At 35.0% G+C, this 17,216-nt stretch overlaps 1 protein-coding gene across 1 annotated transcript; it reads left to right on the plus strand.

Moving 5' to 3' along the window:
- The first annotated feature begins 366 nt into the window (after positions 1-366).
- Positions 367-17,065, plus strand: LOC138701886 (uncharacterized). The gene is made up of 3 exons (XM_069829228.1): positions 367-611; positions 8,466-8,606; positions 9,954-17,065. The coding sequence occupies exons 1-3, from the start codon at positions 444-446 to the stop codon at positions 12,279-12,281; spliced, it is 2,637 nt and encodes an 878-aa protein (XP_069685329.1). The 5' UTR covers positions 367-443; the 3' UTR covers positions 12,282-17,065.
- Positions 17,066-17,216: the final 151 nt, after the last annotated feature.

Consider the following 17,216-nt stretch of genomic DNA (forward strand, 5'->3'; position numbering starts at 1 on the left):
AGATCGGAATAATTGGGCTTAACCCATGAGTAGTGTAAGATTATTAGCAAGTACCAGTAATCTTAATAGGTAAATATTGGCACAGTTTTCCAAATTATTCCAAATACATATATAGGCTATAGTGTAAAACGACAGCCATTTTGCATTACCTGCATATTATCACAACTGAACGAGAAAGGTAATCATGGGTGATTCACTCTCTCTTGTGGAAGAGAAAACTAATCACGAATCAAATGTACATAATATTCTACACTTCTACAGATTTATACGTTTTAAATCTGTGTTATATTAAACTAATTTTTTATCCGGCGAGGTGAAGAAATTTCATTCCATTTCTGTTGGCAATCCTGACTGTTTATAGCCACCATTTCTGCAACGTGAAACGACGTGAAGTCACTAGTTTGTACAGTGCTCTACGTACGCAAGGTCAGATATGAAGTTGAATGGAGCATAAAATAAGAATGGAAAGTGTTTTTGACTCATGTAGACAAATTTGTCGTCTATGTATAAAGACAGATGATGTCATTCTACATCCTATTTACGATGAACCCTTCATCTATGAGTTCGACTTTCCTCTCCCTCTGAGAATCATGGCGTGCACTGGACTTGACGTAAGTACTTGCTTAAAGTGAAGTAACTAGAAATCATGTTACGATATGAAACAATAAGATTTTAAATTACATTATATGTTGTCTGAAGTAGGTATGGGCGTACGCTAGGAACCTGAGGTAGGCCAAGTTTTGTGACCGAAAGTAGCTTTTGCCTTTGTGGGACAGCAAAGAGAATCAATAAAAGAAAATGTTTTAAAAGTTCCTAGAGTTTGTGATCAATTTCCGATGATTAGGCCTATGTTTTTTTCTTTTTAAAGTTAACATTTTGTAATACCTATAGGCCTAGGCTAGCTAGGCTCTTATGGTAGTAAATTACTGTGAAAAATACAAATAAATGTTTATTTCTATATATAGTCGGTCTGGGTAGCGTAGTCGGTATAGCGCTGACCTTCTATGCTCGAGGTTGCGGGTTCGATCCCGGCCCAGGTCGATGGGATTTAAGTGTGCTCATGTCAATAGATTTACTGGTACCGTAAACTGGGGTTACTTTGAACACAGAGGAAACTTTGACCATTTTTTTTTTTTTCAGAAAATCATATTTAGGTTTCTACATACTGCACTTGTTATAGATGGAGGTAAATTTGGTATGAGAATGATTTTATGATAATTTACCTCCATCTATAACAAATGCAGCATGTAGAAACCTAAATATGATTTTCTGAAAAAGTGGTCAAAGTTTCCTCTGTGTTCAGAGTAACCCCAGTTTACGGTATGTAAAAGAACTCCTGCGGTTCAAAATTTCGGCACACCAGCATCTTCCTCATTAATGGCAAAGAACTGTTGACAAACTGGGGCACTACTTCGAAGGATATTAGCAGTTAAGACAGGTTGTGCTTGTACAGACCCAGAAACAAATTTGGGGCACCTGAATTTTCCAAGTTCCAGTTATAACATACTGCGTATGCTCAGTAGTACAGTCCCAGAAACAAAATTCAGGTGGCCCAAAATTTGTTTCTGGGTCTGTACTTTGTTGTTCATGTTGTATGCTATATGCCATACATAGTACAGCGTTTCTCAAACTATGGTTCGCGGACCACCTATGGTCCTCGAGGTCTGCCCTTGTGGTCCTTCAAAAAAGACAGAAGAAAAAATAAAATTCAAACGAATTGCGTATTACATTATAGCTGAAAATTTCAGAGATTGGAAATTACACATGGCAATCGCTTTCACTTTTTCTCCCAGTACTGACATTTTATGAAATTTGTTACCCTACCCGTCTATCGACTTCCCACTATACTCTCAGCAACAAAAGAGGGATTTAAAGCACTATGAACGTGGTGTTTCTCGCCATCTTTTCCCTGCACTTCTGGTGTTGCACCTGTACCCAGTGAGGGACCACCTGAATTCATTACAAAAGACCAAAGTACCGAACCTTTTCTTGTATTTATGACTTTAAATCTTTCTTATGTGGTACATGCTAGTACTTGCCTATGCCTCTGTTAAATAGTGCTCATTATACATACTGACAAACTCTGGTCCAGATCTTTGAAAAGAAAGGAACGTGATGATACGCTTCATTTAGGCACTGCTAATAGTTCAGAAGCTGCGTGTGAAGATATTAATATCAATGATTCTAGTGCCATTAAAGAAATATCTAGTCATTCAAATATAGGCCTAGAACAACTGTGTAAGAATCGACAGGCTCTGTCATCTCATTAATGTGAGTACCAACATTTATTTTTTTTTTAGTTAAGTTAAAGATTATCCAAACTCTAATAGCCTTGAATAATTAAAAAAAAATTAATTTTCTTCTATTAACGTTAACTTAATTAGCTAATACTAATATAAAATTAATTGAATTAAATTAATTTTAATGAAGTAATTCAAATTTAAAATATAAGTATACTGGTATTAAAATATGCAAAAAAAAATTATAAATTTACTTTCGGAGGGAACAAGAGTAAGGTAGCCCGCAGAACTGTTCTGACTTAAAAAGTGGTCCTCACTTCAAAAAAGTTTGAGAAACGCAATGATTTTAGGTTTCATTAGTTGCTTCTGCCCTACCAGAGACTCTGTCTCATACCCCATATTTTGGTGGGAGCATTAAAGAATATACATCACACACTTTCAAACGTATACACCAGATTTCCAGAGAGAACAAAAATGGTGTCCACCACTGGGGGGTAATGGTTAGCATGCGTGACATCCTCCACTGGGGAGTAATGGTTACCATGCACGACATCCTGGTTGGAACAATCCATTACGAGTAAATGCTGGACAACTTTCCGTGCTGGACCCTGGATTCATTTCGCTGACATTATCACCTTCATTTCACTCAGATAACCATCGTAGTTTATAAACCATCGTAGTTTATAAAGCATCGTAAAATAATCAATTTAAAAAAAAAAAAACAAAAAAGAAATAGTCCCAATGACTTACGAATAAACCTCTGTATGACTTCCAACCTCGAAATAATGTTCGTGGCTGAAACGTTTTCTTCTTTATCCTGTCAGACAGTCCTAAGAGAACTGTTACAGCCTGGGAAGATGAGTTTCATGCGATCTTTTCATATGGCATACCACAAAGCGTTTTTCATTTGGAGAATATTTTATTATTGCTTTGGGGAACCTGACGAGTCCATTCTCAAGAAATGCTCCTTCCAGTTCTGCTGATATCTAGAGATGTAATCTAGAACTGAGGCCACCAGTGTAGCTCAGTCAGATGAGGCACTTGCCTCCCAATTTGAAGTTGCACTCGGGCATAGGTTCGATTCCCGCTTGGGCTGATTACCTGGTTGGGTTTTTTCCGAGGTTTTTCCCAACCATAAGGCGAATGTCAAGTAATCTATGACAAATTCTCGGCCTCATACTACTCACTATCACCATTCCCATCGATGTTAAACTTAGTAGTTAATACAGCATCGTTAAATAACCAACCAAAAAATCTAGAACTGGTGATACATATATTAAGTTCTTGTAGCCAGCTGTTCAGCGCATGAATCTCATCTCACGTGCTCTTAGTCTGATTTTGTCCTTTTTACTGAGAGTCCGTACTGGTCTATCCATTATTTATATAGACAAATATACGTAGATTTTTTTTAAACTAATGATGGTTTCAGAAATCGGTCAATGATGCCCGTGGATTTATTGAATTTCAAAATGTTCAAGAAAAGATAGTTTATAATCTAAATAATCATGTTGAGCAATTCTAGTTTATTATTTAGAATCTTTTTCTAAAACTAGTAAATAGTCCACATCTGTGGAGTAATGGTCAGCGCGTTTGGCCGCGAAACCAGATGGCCCGGGTTCGATTCCCGGTCGGGGCAAGTTACCTGGTTGAGATTTTTTCCTGGGTTTTCCCTCAACTCAATATGAGCAAATGCTGGGTAACTTTCGGTGCTGGACCCCAGACTCATTTCACCGGCATTATCACCTTCATCTCATTCAGACGCTGAATAACCTAAGATATTGGTAAAGCATCGTAAAATAACCTACTAAAAAGCTAGTAAATAAGTGGTATTATACCTATATATTACCAAATAAATAATACAGGAAGATTCATTTGTAATTTTTCAGTTTTTACAGTACCCATCGATGCAGTGTGTTATCGGTACATATGTCACCTGCTCCTATAGCAGCTGAGTCAACCATTTGGGAAGCAGCAATGCTTGATCATCTAGTCATTCTATTGCAGTGGTTCGACACAATATTGGACAGGGATTAACTGGGATTTTATTTACAGAATAAAAATTCTGTAAAACGTGTATTCTTAAGTTTTGTCACCAGATATTCAGAATCTCCCATACCAACCAAGTAATTTTTTTTTGTGGGTTATTTTACGACATCTCAGATTATTTAAATGAATGCATCAAAATGACTTTTTCCTCTTAAGTCATATATTTCGATAATTTGATGTTACATCCTTTTTCGAGGGAGATCTTCAATTCTTCTGGCCTCATGGACTGGTTAGCTTTTAGACTGGTCTCTTGTCAAATGCATGTCTCAAGGGTGGGATGGGGTAAGAATAGCAGTGATGGGTAACCCGTCTTTCTAAATAAGCCATAAATAACAAAAATTATTGCTGTCTAGCAGGCATGAGAGCACACTGTTCTCTACCCTTTTCAGTTTCACTTCTGTGATGGTGTTGTACTGTTGTATTTCATAGTATAGTAATGAAATCCAATAATAATTTAATTAATTCGAGAATAAATAATATTGGAAGAAGGGAAGTATTAAATAAAGACATACCCACGACATCACAGGCAATTTTTCAGAAAGAAAATCTTAAACCACGAGCTTCCAACGCATCCCAGTATGAGCAACATAAATGGTCATATGGTGTAAAATAAAATTTTCTATTGGCTGTGCGCTTGTTGCTGGGGAGGGAGAGGGGGAAAGTGTGTCTATTGAAGGCTTCAGCCACCTGAAAAAAATATTTCCAAGGGTATTTCAACACATACTTCTTCAGCTGAGCATTATGCATTGCTTCATCACATTCAGTCACTGAAACAAACTCACAGCACAGCAACTTAGCCTATTTGGTGAGTGACATTATTATGAAGAACGAAGAGAAAAGAAGAAAATTTCAAGCAAATTTTCAAGAGGAACCTGCTACATTAGAATCCACACCTGAGAATAGTAATAAGTACTGGACTCATCTAAAAAGCTGTATACATACATAGAAAATAGCAAAAGAAATTATAGGATACAGAGAAGTGAGAACAAAGATACCTTGGGTCACAGGGAAAATTTTGGAAAAGCTGGAGGAAGAAGAAAGTGGAAAAACATCAACAGGGAAGAAGGTAGAAGAAACTACAGAAAACTAAAGTGATAAGGCAAAGAAAGACTGGATGAAAAATAAATGTAAAACAGTAGAGGATCTAGAGAAAAAAAAAAGATACGATTTAATGTACAATGAAGTTAAATATTTGGACTTCACGAATAATAACACAAAATCCATGGGATTGATAGAAGACGAAATAGGAAATTAAATAACAGACAAATAAGGAATACTGAACACAGGGACAAAATATGTTATGTAGAAGAGTTATATGAGACAGGGAATTGTTCAGATAAGTTAGCCATAGCAGTATCAGAAGACGAAAAAGGATTTTCTATTTTAAGAGAAGTTGAACTAGCACTTAGGGAAATGAAGAATGGGAAAGCAACAGGAGTTGACGGAATCTCAATTGAGTTAATGAAATGCTTGGGTGAAGACAAGAAGGAAATTCTATCATTATGCAACAAAATATATGAGAAAGGCAAATGGCCTGAAGATTTTACAGAGACAGTATTGCTGCCAATACCAACGAATTACACGAGAAAAACAAAGGGTCTGAAGATTTTACGAGACAGTATTACTACTAATACTGAAGAAAAATAATGCCAAGAAATGTAACAAGTTCAGAACTATCAGCCTGATATCACACTCCCCAAAGATTCTCCTGCAAACACTGAATCGACATTTAAATTCTAAGATTGAAGGACAGTTGGAAGAAGAACAATTCGGCTTCAGGAAGAGGAAAGGTACGAGGGATGCAACTGGATTACTATGAACATTTGGTGAAAGATACCTCGAGAAGAATAAAGAAGTGTATGTAGTATTTGTTAGTTTAGAAAAGACATTTGACAGAATGGATTGGAACAAACTGATGGACATCCTGAAGAAAATTAGTCTGAATTGGAAAGACAGGAGGCTTTCAGTAATCATTATATGAAACAATGAGTCAAAGTCAGGATAGGGGAAGAAATATCTGAAAGAAGTGAAATAGAGCAATGATTATGACAAGGATGCCCTTTATCACCTATCCTGTTCAACATCTACTTGGAGGATTTAGTAAAGAACTGTTTCCACAACATGGGAGTGGTGATAGAAGGAGAAAGAAGAATAAAGTGCATAAGATTTGCTGATGATATAGCATTGTTACCAGAAGAGGAGATGATACTAAGGGATATGCTACTGTTGTGAGCAGTATGGGATGAAGATAAATGTAAACAAGACGAAGATCATGGTTGTCGAAAGAAAAATAAAGAACGTAAACTTGCGAATACTAAATGAGGCAGTAGAGCAAGTGAACTGCTTCAAATAAATAATTGGGGTTGAAGCAGTTACTTGAGCTCCTGCCAGGAAGTCAAAAGAAGGGTAACAATAGCAAAGGAAGCTTTTAATAGAAAAAAAAAGAGCATCTTCTGCGAACCTCTGGAAAAGGAACTAAGGAAGAGATTAGTGAAGTGCTTTGTGTAGAGTATGGCATTGTATGGAGCAGAAACATGAACATTATGACGAAGTGAAGAGAAGCGACTAGAAGCATTTAAAATGCGGATATGGAGAAGAATGAAATGTGTGAAGTGAACAGACAGAATAAGAAATGAAGCTGTGTTGTTAAGAGTGATTAAAGAAAGATTCTGAAACTGATCAGAAAGAGAAAAAGGAATTGGTTGGGTCACTGGCTGAGAAGAAACTGTCTACTGAAGGATGCAGTGAAAGGAATGATGAGCGAGAGAAGAGTTCGAGGCAGAAGACGATATCAGATGACAAACGACATTAAGATATATGGATCATATGCGGAGCCTAAGAGGAAGACAGAAAATAGAGAAGACTTGAGAATGCTGGGTTTGCAGTGAAAGACCTGCCATAATAATTAATATTATGAATAATAAACATTCTATATAGGAAGTACTTAAAAACTAATGAGAATTTGGTTACCAGCGATTACATTTTCTCTGTGAAGTCAACCACACTCAATTTAAACGACACAGAATATCTCACTCACTTGTCGCTCCTTTTTACATTAACACCTGATACTTATCTCTTTCTCTAAATAACTGACTTCGGAAGTATGGTATGTGAAAACTGATACCATCAGTAGAAGAAGAAAGAAAATTGTCTCTCTCAGTGCTGTGACAATGGAAGAACTAATGGGACAGAGTACAGTAGATAGTTTGAGGATAATCGGACAAAGAGAGATGTTCCTTTTTGTCAGTGCTGAGACAATGGAGAAGTAAGGGGACAATGGGACAGAGAGTGATTTTATCTTCCAATTTTGCCACAGGAATTTGTCATTGCTAATGTACACTACTGCAAAAATCTTAGGCAGGAATTTATAACCTAGAGCCTTGTATTGTTCAAACGTTGGAGGGGTCTAATATGCGGATGTATTTTGCTCTTGATGTAGAAGGGCGTTTAATAAGCGAGTAAATATGATATTATTAAAATATACGCTAAATTTCGACTTAGCTTGAATCTAGGTTGTAGAGTGCGAGATTCCGAATATTTGCGATGAAAATTACGAATGAAATTAAAAATTTTACATAGTTTTTATTTTGTAAATACATTGCTGCTAAAATAATTCACTACTGAACGATTGCATTAGAATGACTGGAAGCCCACATGCTGCTGTTTCCCAATGTAAATAGCATTGATGGGCACTGTAACTGCTCTCAAATTGTAAATGGATCTCTCTCTTTTATACTTACAACGTATAAATTATCTTAAGATTCTAGCAGTCATAACTCTCACAAACATTGTGTTCCATTTAAAAAAAAGACGAAGTATCCAACTTTGTCCAGAAAATTGTGTTTATTTTAACTTACAAGCACACAGGTACAATACAAATGAATGCAGAAATCGTTTGAGAGTTGACTATATTTTATTAAGGGCTGTGAATTGTACTTATGCAAATTTTTTCATTACAGTTTCTCTAGCTTTTCCGAACTCTTGCAGAAAATTAAGGTTACATTATGTCATTTTTTAAGACCATGAGAATTTCGTTTTAGTACATAGTTTTTGTCATTTTGATTTAATTTATCTGTATTAGCTAATTTACTGATAAAATGACAATGCAGAACTAGTCTCCATCTAATTTGTTCATTTTAAGTAATTTTGTTTCTTCATATTTTCTTTGGTTGTTTTCAGGTATATCCATATGATGGACTACCACAGCTCATATGCCACAGGTGTATGTACAACATAAATCATTTTTACAGATTTAAAGAAAAATGCGAATTATCAGATAAGTTCCTAAGGGCAGAAAAGGAGACAGAAGAGGAAAAAATGGTAGATACGAAAATACTGTGTTATTGGCACTCATGTTATTTATCAGGCAGCAATCAAAATTTGTATTATAGATTCGCATTATTAATTAAAACAATCAAATAGGCCTAGTTTGATGCAGATTGACAGATAAATTTGAATTCAAAAATTGAAGGAGACTGTAGTTCCTGGAAATGTATGAAAATAGTATGTTGAAGAACACTGTTTACTGATTTATTTGATGCTTTGTTTAATGATTTATTTGAAATAGTGAAAGACTAAGTCAAAAGAAAGATCTGACCAGTGGTGGGAGGACACAATGAAGTGAGCTGAAGAGTTTATGGATATAGAATTAAGTTTGTCAGGAAGGGAGGTTCTGGGCGAAATTAGCGAAAGAAATTTTTTGAATTTTTTCGTTGATGAATGAATTATTTATAGAGTACAGAGTATGCTTACAGACTAACAGTACCAGAGCTCAATGTTTGAGCTGATGTAGACAGCTTTGATGACATGTCTCGCCCTTCTATAGCCACAGAGTCCATGTGGAGCTCGCATGCACCATAGCTCTCTTGCGCTATCTCTTTTACTCTGCAGCAGTGATCTTGGGCTCCTTTGCTTGCCTTGTGATGCCCTTGCCTTGTCTCCTGTTGTACTTATATCACTTTTGCATTTTCTCAATGTTTGAATTTCGAAACATTTTGAAGGTTCACAAGTTTTCACCACTCCTTTATAAAAGTTGAGGGTGCAACTTACCCCAGATCACTATTATTGTTTACTTAGTCGATCTCATTGTGCTCGATTAATCGATAGTTTTTGAGACATGTTTTGCCCCAGCCACCTAAGAACTGAAAAATTCTGAGTATCAACAATATGTATGTACTCTGTAGAAATATTAAATAAACAGTGAAACACTTTCTCAATATACATGTAAGTTGTTGTCACTTTATGGAAATTTGATTGTGTAAATAACGATAGCAGGGATGCCTTATGAGTTGGGTTTACAGTGAACTACTTCTGCCAAAATCCACATTTCCACTATTAGAAGTGCTTATAATGCTGGCAACAGTACTTTTGTTAACATCTGTAAATCGACTTTTTACACCACAATAATTCCTCTATTCTCCGAATACTTTGAGTTATGAAAAGTGCTGTTGACAAGACTACTGTTCTTTTTTTTTTATTCATAACATGTGTAATTCATGATGCATTATCCTCCAAATGTTTAACAAAATGAATATACTTAGTGGAAGCCAATATGTACTAAGTTATTCTATTGCTGTAATAAATATCATATTGGGTACATTAATAATTAATGTAAGTTTGATTAAGAATTAAACATATTTAAATTGATTTTATTTAATTTATTTTCAGAGAACTAAACGTAAAAGAAAGATTATACTAACAGAATCACCAGATGAAATAAAGACAGAAGAGGTGAAAGAAGAAGATGATGATGATGACGACGACGACGATGATTATGATGACGAAGATGATCTAGTAGATGACATAAACAAAGCTTATTATGAGCAAGAAAATGAGTTGCCAAATGTTGCAAACATATCAGATAGTAAAGAATTACATAAACAGGAGTCATTGTCATCATCCCTATCAAAAGAACAGAATTTTGAGATCAAACATAATTTATCTCAAGTTGATGCATCCATGACAAGTCCTATTCTGGTGAATTCTCAGTCAGAAATAAATTTGGATGCACAGGAATTAATGACCGAAGTACAGAATTTTGGCAATCAAGACGGCATTTCTGTTACTGACTTGACTGCTCCCAGTATAAAAGAAACTGCACTGAGACAGAATCCTCAGCGAGGCACAGAAATGGTTGCATGTGGAATATCAGTACAGGTATCTGAAAGTAATGCCAACTGTGTTGATTTTGTCGAAAATTCGGATTCCAACAATGTGCTGAGATGCAGATTGGAAAAGTCCCTATCAAAGCCATGTTCTCAAACTCTAACAGAACTGAGTGTACATAAACCATCGTCTTCAAAACAAGTTTATGATGTAACTTGCAACACTTCTCTGATTCTGCATTCAGACCAGAGAAATGTGATTTCACCCAAACATCAAATGTCCACCTTTATTGACTTGTGTGGAATTTCAGATCAGAATATGTTCACTGGTTCCACTAAAAAAGAAACTGTATTAAGACAAAATCCTCAGCTGGATGCAGAAGTGATCACTTACAAAACACTGTCACCTGTACAAATATCTGGAAGTGATGAAAACAGTGTTGACTTTCTTCAAATTTTGGATCCTAAAAATTTGCAAAGACACAGATCAGCAAAGTCCTTATCAATACCGTGTCCTGAAGCTGGGATAGAACTGAGTACACATGAACCATCTTCAAAAAGGGTTTGTGAAGTGACTCATAACACTCCTGTGATTTTGCATTCAGACAACAGAAAAGTGATTTCACCCAAACTGTTAAACTCCACTGAAAAATCTAATTTTGAAACTTTTGATAATGGTCCTGTTGCAACTTCATCAGAAACAAAATATCCTGTATTGAAGATGAAGTCCCGGTATGAAGTTTTGAATATGAAGGTGTTGGAGAAACAATACAAAGCAACTAAAAATACAATTACAAAGTTAACTGATACATCTGTTGATGCACAAGCTGCATTAAAGAGACAGTGTGTGGGAAATGAACAACAGGAAAGAGATAACGAAAATGAAGAGGAGAACTCAAGGGATGGCTTAACCAAAGGAGGACATAAAGAGACAACAAGAAGAAGTTCAAGAATGATGAAGAAAAGGTCAAGTGACGAAGTGCTTGCAATGGAATTAGCCATCATGGAACAACATAAGAAGTATGTTTCTCCAAGAAAAAGGAGAAGAAAATGTAGAACACTGAATCCAGATACTATATCGATTGATGTAGAAGCTGCAATAAAGCAACAGCGTGAAGAATATGAAATGGCATGTAAGGTGAAAAGAGCATCTCAGAAAGAGTACCCAGATGAGACAAATAATGCAGAGGAAATAATAAAGAAAAAGGGTAAAAATTATCAGGTACTGAATAGTCCCAATAAACATCTTATTGAGAAATATCAAACATGTCCAATCTGTGATATTGTGTGTCGGAAAAAAGCTTTCAATGATCACTTTATAGCACATTCAGTAGATAATGCTGAAGATAATAAATTTACATGCCTAATTTGTCAAAAAGCTTTCAAAGTAAAATTTTCACTTATGCGTCACATGTTGATTCACAGTGCAGTGAAGCCTTATAAATGTTCTAAATGTAACCGTACTTTTTCTGATACATCAAATTTAATAAAACATGAAAGAAGTCACAATGACATTAGACCATATGTTTGTCAGTTCTGTAATGCAGCATATACAGATAATAGTTATTTATTGAAACATATGAGAAATCATCATAGCAAAGTGAATGTCACAGATGCGAATTGGAAAGTTATACCACCAAGTACAGATCATGACTGTTACACAAAACGAGAGAAACGTGTTAGAAGACCTCGATACAGAAACATAAAATTGATAAGGCAAGTAGAAGAAACTACTAATAAGATTGGCATAACTAGTACTGAAAGTACTGAAGATATGGAAGACATAATTATTGCTTTAGAAGATGAATCAACTCCAGTGCTTATTGAAGAAGAATGCATTGACAATGACTTTATTGTGGTTGATGAAGTGATAGTCGGACAATTTGTGTAAACACTGTCTTATCAGCTTTTAAAAGTCGTGAAGAATTACATAATCACTGTGTCCAAGAACATTTTGACAAGACATGGAGTACATGTAACAAGAATTTAGAAATGAAGAAAGTCTGGAATTTTGTATGAAAGTACATGAATAATTGTGGAGGATAAGAGCAATATTTAGGTAATGAGTTTTCTTTATATTTAGTTTTTATAAAACTTGTTGAATGTAAATTGCGTAAAAAATTTTCCGTTAAATATTGCACATAATTCTTATTTGTTAAACATTATTTAGAATACATTATGTAAATTGATTGTTAAATTTCATATTGATATTGATGAATTCGGTCAGGAAATAAAACACACTTTTAACAGATGCAGGATTTTAATCTTGCATATATTGTTACTGGCAGCTAGACAGCTCAGTAGATAGAGAAATAATAGCCAATTATTGGCTATGGCCAAAACTTTAAGAATAATTATGGGGTCTACTAAACCTCCTATAAAATGGAGTATTGGATCTTTTCTTGGGGGAAAAGACAGTTCAAGCATGATCAGACCACACTATATTCTAGTGCTGTCACGAAAACAAAGAGCTCTACATCAATGGCCCCTATACACCTTTATGTCAAAGGGAGATTACCTTTACTTTCCCCTTTTATACAAACTAATTCGTAGCATGACAGCCCATGAAGGGCCAAGATGAACCAGCCAACTGCTGACCTCACATCCACATGCCTCAGCAGAGATGAACGATCATCCATTGAATATGAGTAATGTGTCATGAGCATATTTTCTAAACCGAATTTTGCAACCTATCACAGCTTTCCAAATTCATCACGATGCTGGGTGGGCACCAGTCCCATACAATGGCGAAAAAAATACACACAAATTTTTAATTTACACAACAATAAAGAATTTTTGTGTAGAAATAATATTGAACAATGTCAAAAAATTGAAGAACTGATTAGGTATGTATATAATCTTAGACAAAAAAAGACTGGCTGTGATATGCTAAGTCCCTTTTGGAAGACTTCAGTTAATTCTGAGAGAGCATAGGTTTACACATGAACGAATTTCTTATTCTTGATTCAGGTCCATTCTTCCTTTTGTTTGTTTGTTGGTTTTCGTCTGTCTACAGATGAAGTGTTATAACTATAAACACAGAAAGATCTCCAACTCAATGTATACTTTGGAAAGCCTATTGAAGCTATATTGAAGCTATATTGGTAAAAATCGGAACTACATCTCATGTTACACAAACCAATCGGTATTACAGGTATCCATCGTACAAACAATGTTATTGCTAATATTTTTCATATTATTCCCCAAAGAAGCATAATGGTTATAATGAAGTGTTTTACCAAAATATGAATACCACACATGGTTTTGGTTTGACATATGAATATACGAGTATAATGAATATAATGGTTAAACATTAAACTGAAAGCCATTGACAACAAATTCCCTCTGCTACTTGATGTGTTCACATCAACAGACTGTCTTTAATATTCAAACGTAACAGGTTTGCAAACATCTAGTCACCAACCAATTGTCTCCAACTGAAATTGTAAATCAATTGTACAAAAAGACAATTTTATAGTTCAATAATAATAATAATAATAATAATAATAATAATAATAATAATAATAATATCAATGTTATAAAACTGAAATTCTGTGCATAATAGGTACTCATAATAAGTTTAAATTGTCAAAATGGAAGTACTTATAATCAATTGGTTCCCATCATTCCCATTAGAACACAGCTACCACTTTTTGACCAAATGTGGCAAACTAAGGAACTTCTACTAGAATACAACTTCTATAATAAGAATTAAAAATTAAATTATGGTTTATTTAACGACACAGCATCGCAAGTATGCTGGAAATTTGTCCCCCAGGAGTTCTTTTACATGCCAGTAAATCTGACAAGAGCCTGTTGCATTTAAGCACCAGTAGCGTAGCATGAAATTTTGAGCAGGGGAAGCTAACTCAAGTTGTCTTTCATGCAATATGAGAAAACGTATTACAAAAATACAGTCTTAAAATAAATAGTAGTCAATGTCAAGTCAGCAGTCGAAGATTGGTTGGAACCTCGTAAGTAACACCAATAAGGCATGACCTCAAATGATACGTAGTAAAATATGATTTCATGGTATACACATATCTCTTAACAAATAGACACGTATACGTATAACATTAGCTCACTCCCTGTCATACTTAGAGAAATCACAATATTAGTATTATTAAGTAAGTATGTGCCTGTCTTTTGGTTGTGTCCTTCATTGACAGCAAGGGAGTCGGTCATTTGTTTTTTAAATCACACTTTTGTTCTTAAGTCAGTCTAGATAATACAATTGTCCTAAAAAAAGTCAAGTAAATTAGTGTCAGGAACTGTTATTTCGCTCATTATTTATTATATCAGCCACAATGCACACTAACACTTCAACTGAACACAACTGACGAAAAGGGATAACTCGGAAACTACTTATTTTAAATGTTAAAGCTAGCTTCTTGCGAGCCTTGCGGCTAGGGTAGTTTAGTTAGAAAGGGATGGAAAATCTGCGGGGTGGATTACACAGAAGAAACCAGTCTGCTTGGAAGCTGGTGTGTGCAGGCTTCTTGTTTACTGCTGCATCACAAATAATCCTGAGCTGCCGCATCACAATATTTAACGCGTAAATATAAATCCTATTAAAATTAATAAATAATTTTCTCCATAAACTGCAGGTTTATTATGAAATTATTAACTGGGGAAGCTAAGCTTCTTAGCTTACATTGTCGCTACGCCACTGTTAAACACACTTAAATGTAATTGACCTGGGCTGGAATCGAACCTGCAACCTCGGGCACAGAAGGCCAGCACTCTACTGACTGTCACTCAGGCCGACCATAAAAGTTAAACCCTCACTGGTTATAACTAATCTTATAATTATTTATAACAAAAATATATTCAAGAGGTAAATTAGGTGCAAAATAAAGATCTTTTCCCTAGTTGTATGAATCAAACACTGCCTGAAGAGGACTTAGACACATTCACACAGCAAGAGATCGATCATGTTTTGTGTCTAAGGCTGTACAATATATAGTTCAGTGATTACTCATGCTTATTTTAATTCGAAGATTAATGGTACTTCAGACTCATAAGGAAACTATTACTTATAGTGCGTGTTCAGTTCAAAGTGTGTCATGGCTCGCTGTATGCCATCATGTGGCTAGCCGATGAGCCTAGAGAATTCAATCTTCCTACACTTCTACAGAGGTGTTTACCTAAATGCGAGAGAAGTTGCCTAGCAAGTATGGCGTTCATTCTGAAGTACGCAGAGTCCGTGGATACCCTCTGGAAGTACATACCGATACGTGCGGTAACGCCGGTAGTGGCAGGAATGTGAACTGTTTGGAAACACGTACTGAGGTGAGTTTTTTTCTTACTGTCGGGATATGGCGAGAGGGTTAAGACGATTACTTACGTATTTGTTGACATTAACTTGGACGGTCAACATGGACACTGAGCATTTGATTTGTGTTGTGGAATGTTGCGGTATGCAACGGATGATAACAAATACCCTGCGTATGACTTGCCCGCGCAAAACACAGTTCGAAAGAGGTTATGGTAGCACACAGACTGTACAGACCGCCATCTGTTGCTACGACGTTCAAGTTATACTGTACACATTCTCAAGTTCAGATTGAACGCCTTGATTAATATGCAACTTCTCTGACATAAAAGTTGAAACTCGCTTCAAATCGCTGACTCACAACAGTGACGTCATGACACACTTTGAAATGAACCCGCAGTACAATGTTTGCTATTTTAAGAATATTAAAAGGACAATGATTTAGCCTATATGTCTTTCATATTAGTATATTTTCTCATGTGCAATTCCATATATTTCGAAAGGAAATTCTATTTTCAAAAAAAGGATTATATCTCAAATCTTTGAATGTGTAATTTTTTTCTCTTAAGTTATAAATTACCAATCTATTATAAGTATAATTACTCATATATTACCTCCATATATTTTGAAAGGAAATTCTGTTTTCAAAAGAAGGATTTTATCTCAAATCTTTGAATGTGTAATTTTTTTCTCTTAAGTTATAAATAACCAACCTATTATAAGTATAATTACCCATATATTACCTTCATATATTTTGAAAGAAAATTCTATTTTCAAAAGAAGGATTATATCTTAAATATTTGAATGTGTAATTTTTTTTTCCCCCCTTAGGTTAAAAATTGCCAACCTATTATAAGTTGTTGTTTTCTAATGCCAGGCGTTTGACAATAAAGTCATTTGACCTCTTGCACTCCAATACTTTTCAAAGATATTATCATGGCCAGCCACTGAAGCATAGAACCTATTATAAGTATAATTACCTATTGATAAAATAAAACTATTTAACTGTGTTTAAACAAAAATGTTGTTGTTGTTTTCTAATGCCAGGCATTTGACAATAAAGTCATTTGACCTCTTGCACTACAATATTTTTCAAAGATATTGTCATGGTCAGCCACTGAAGCACAGATTTTGAGGTTAAACAAAAATGTAAAACAGCATGTAGTGTATATGTCTTCAAATCCAGTGATATCAATTTACTCAATCCTTCAAGTAGCTAGAGGGATATGTTTAAGAATGAGAATAGCAGTAAATAACTTCTATGAGATTTTGAGAGTTAATCACAGACATTTTTGTAAGCATAATAGTCCATTTAATAAAGTTTAAGGGTTTTAAACCTGTATCCTCTTATCTCATTATAATAAGTCACAACTTCCTTGGCTAATTTTATGTAAATAAAACATGATTTATGTATATGGTGTTACACGAAAATGGTACCTAAGTCAAAATACTATATGTGGATTTGAATTTTTGTACATGATGACTAAATAGGTAACATATCTCGTGTAAGACTATTTGTCCATACTGTAAAATATTAGATAAATGTATTCT

Source organism: Periplaneta americana, chromosome 6 (genome assembly GCF_040183065.1).
Source record: "Periplaneta americana isolate PAMFEO1 chromosome 6, P.americana_PAMFEO1_priV1, whole genome shotgun sequence".
Classification (NCBI taxonomy): Eukaryota; Metazoa; Arthropoda; class Insecta; order Blattodea; family Blattidae; genus Periplaneta; species Periplaneta americana.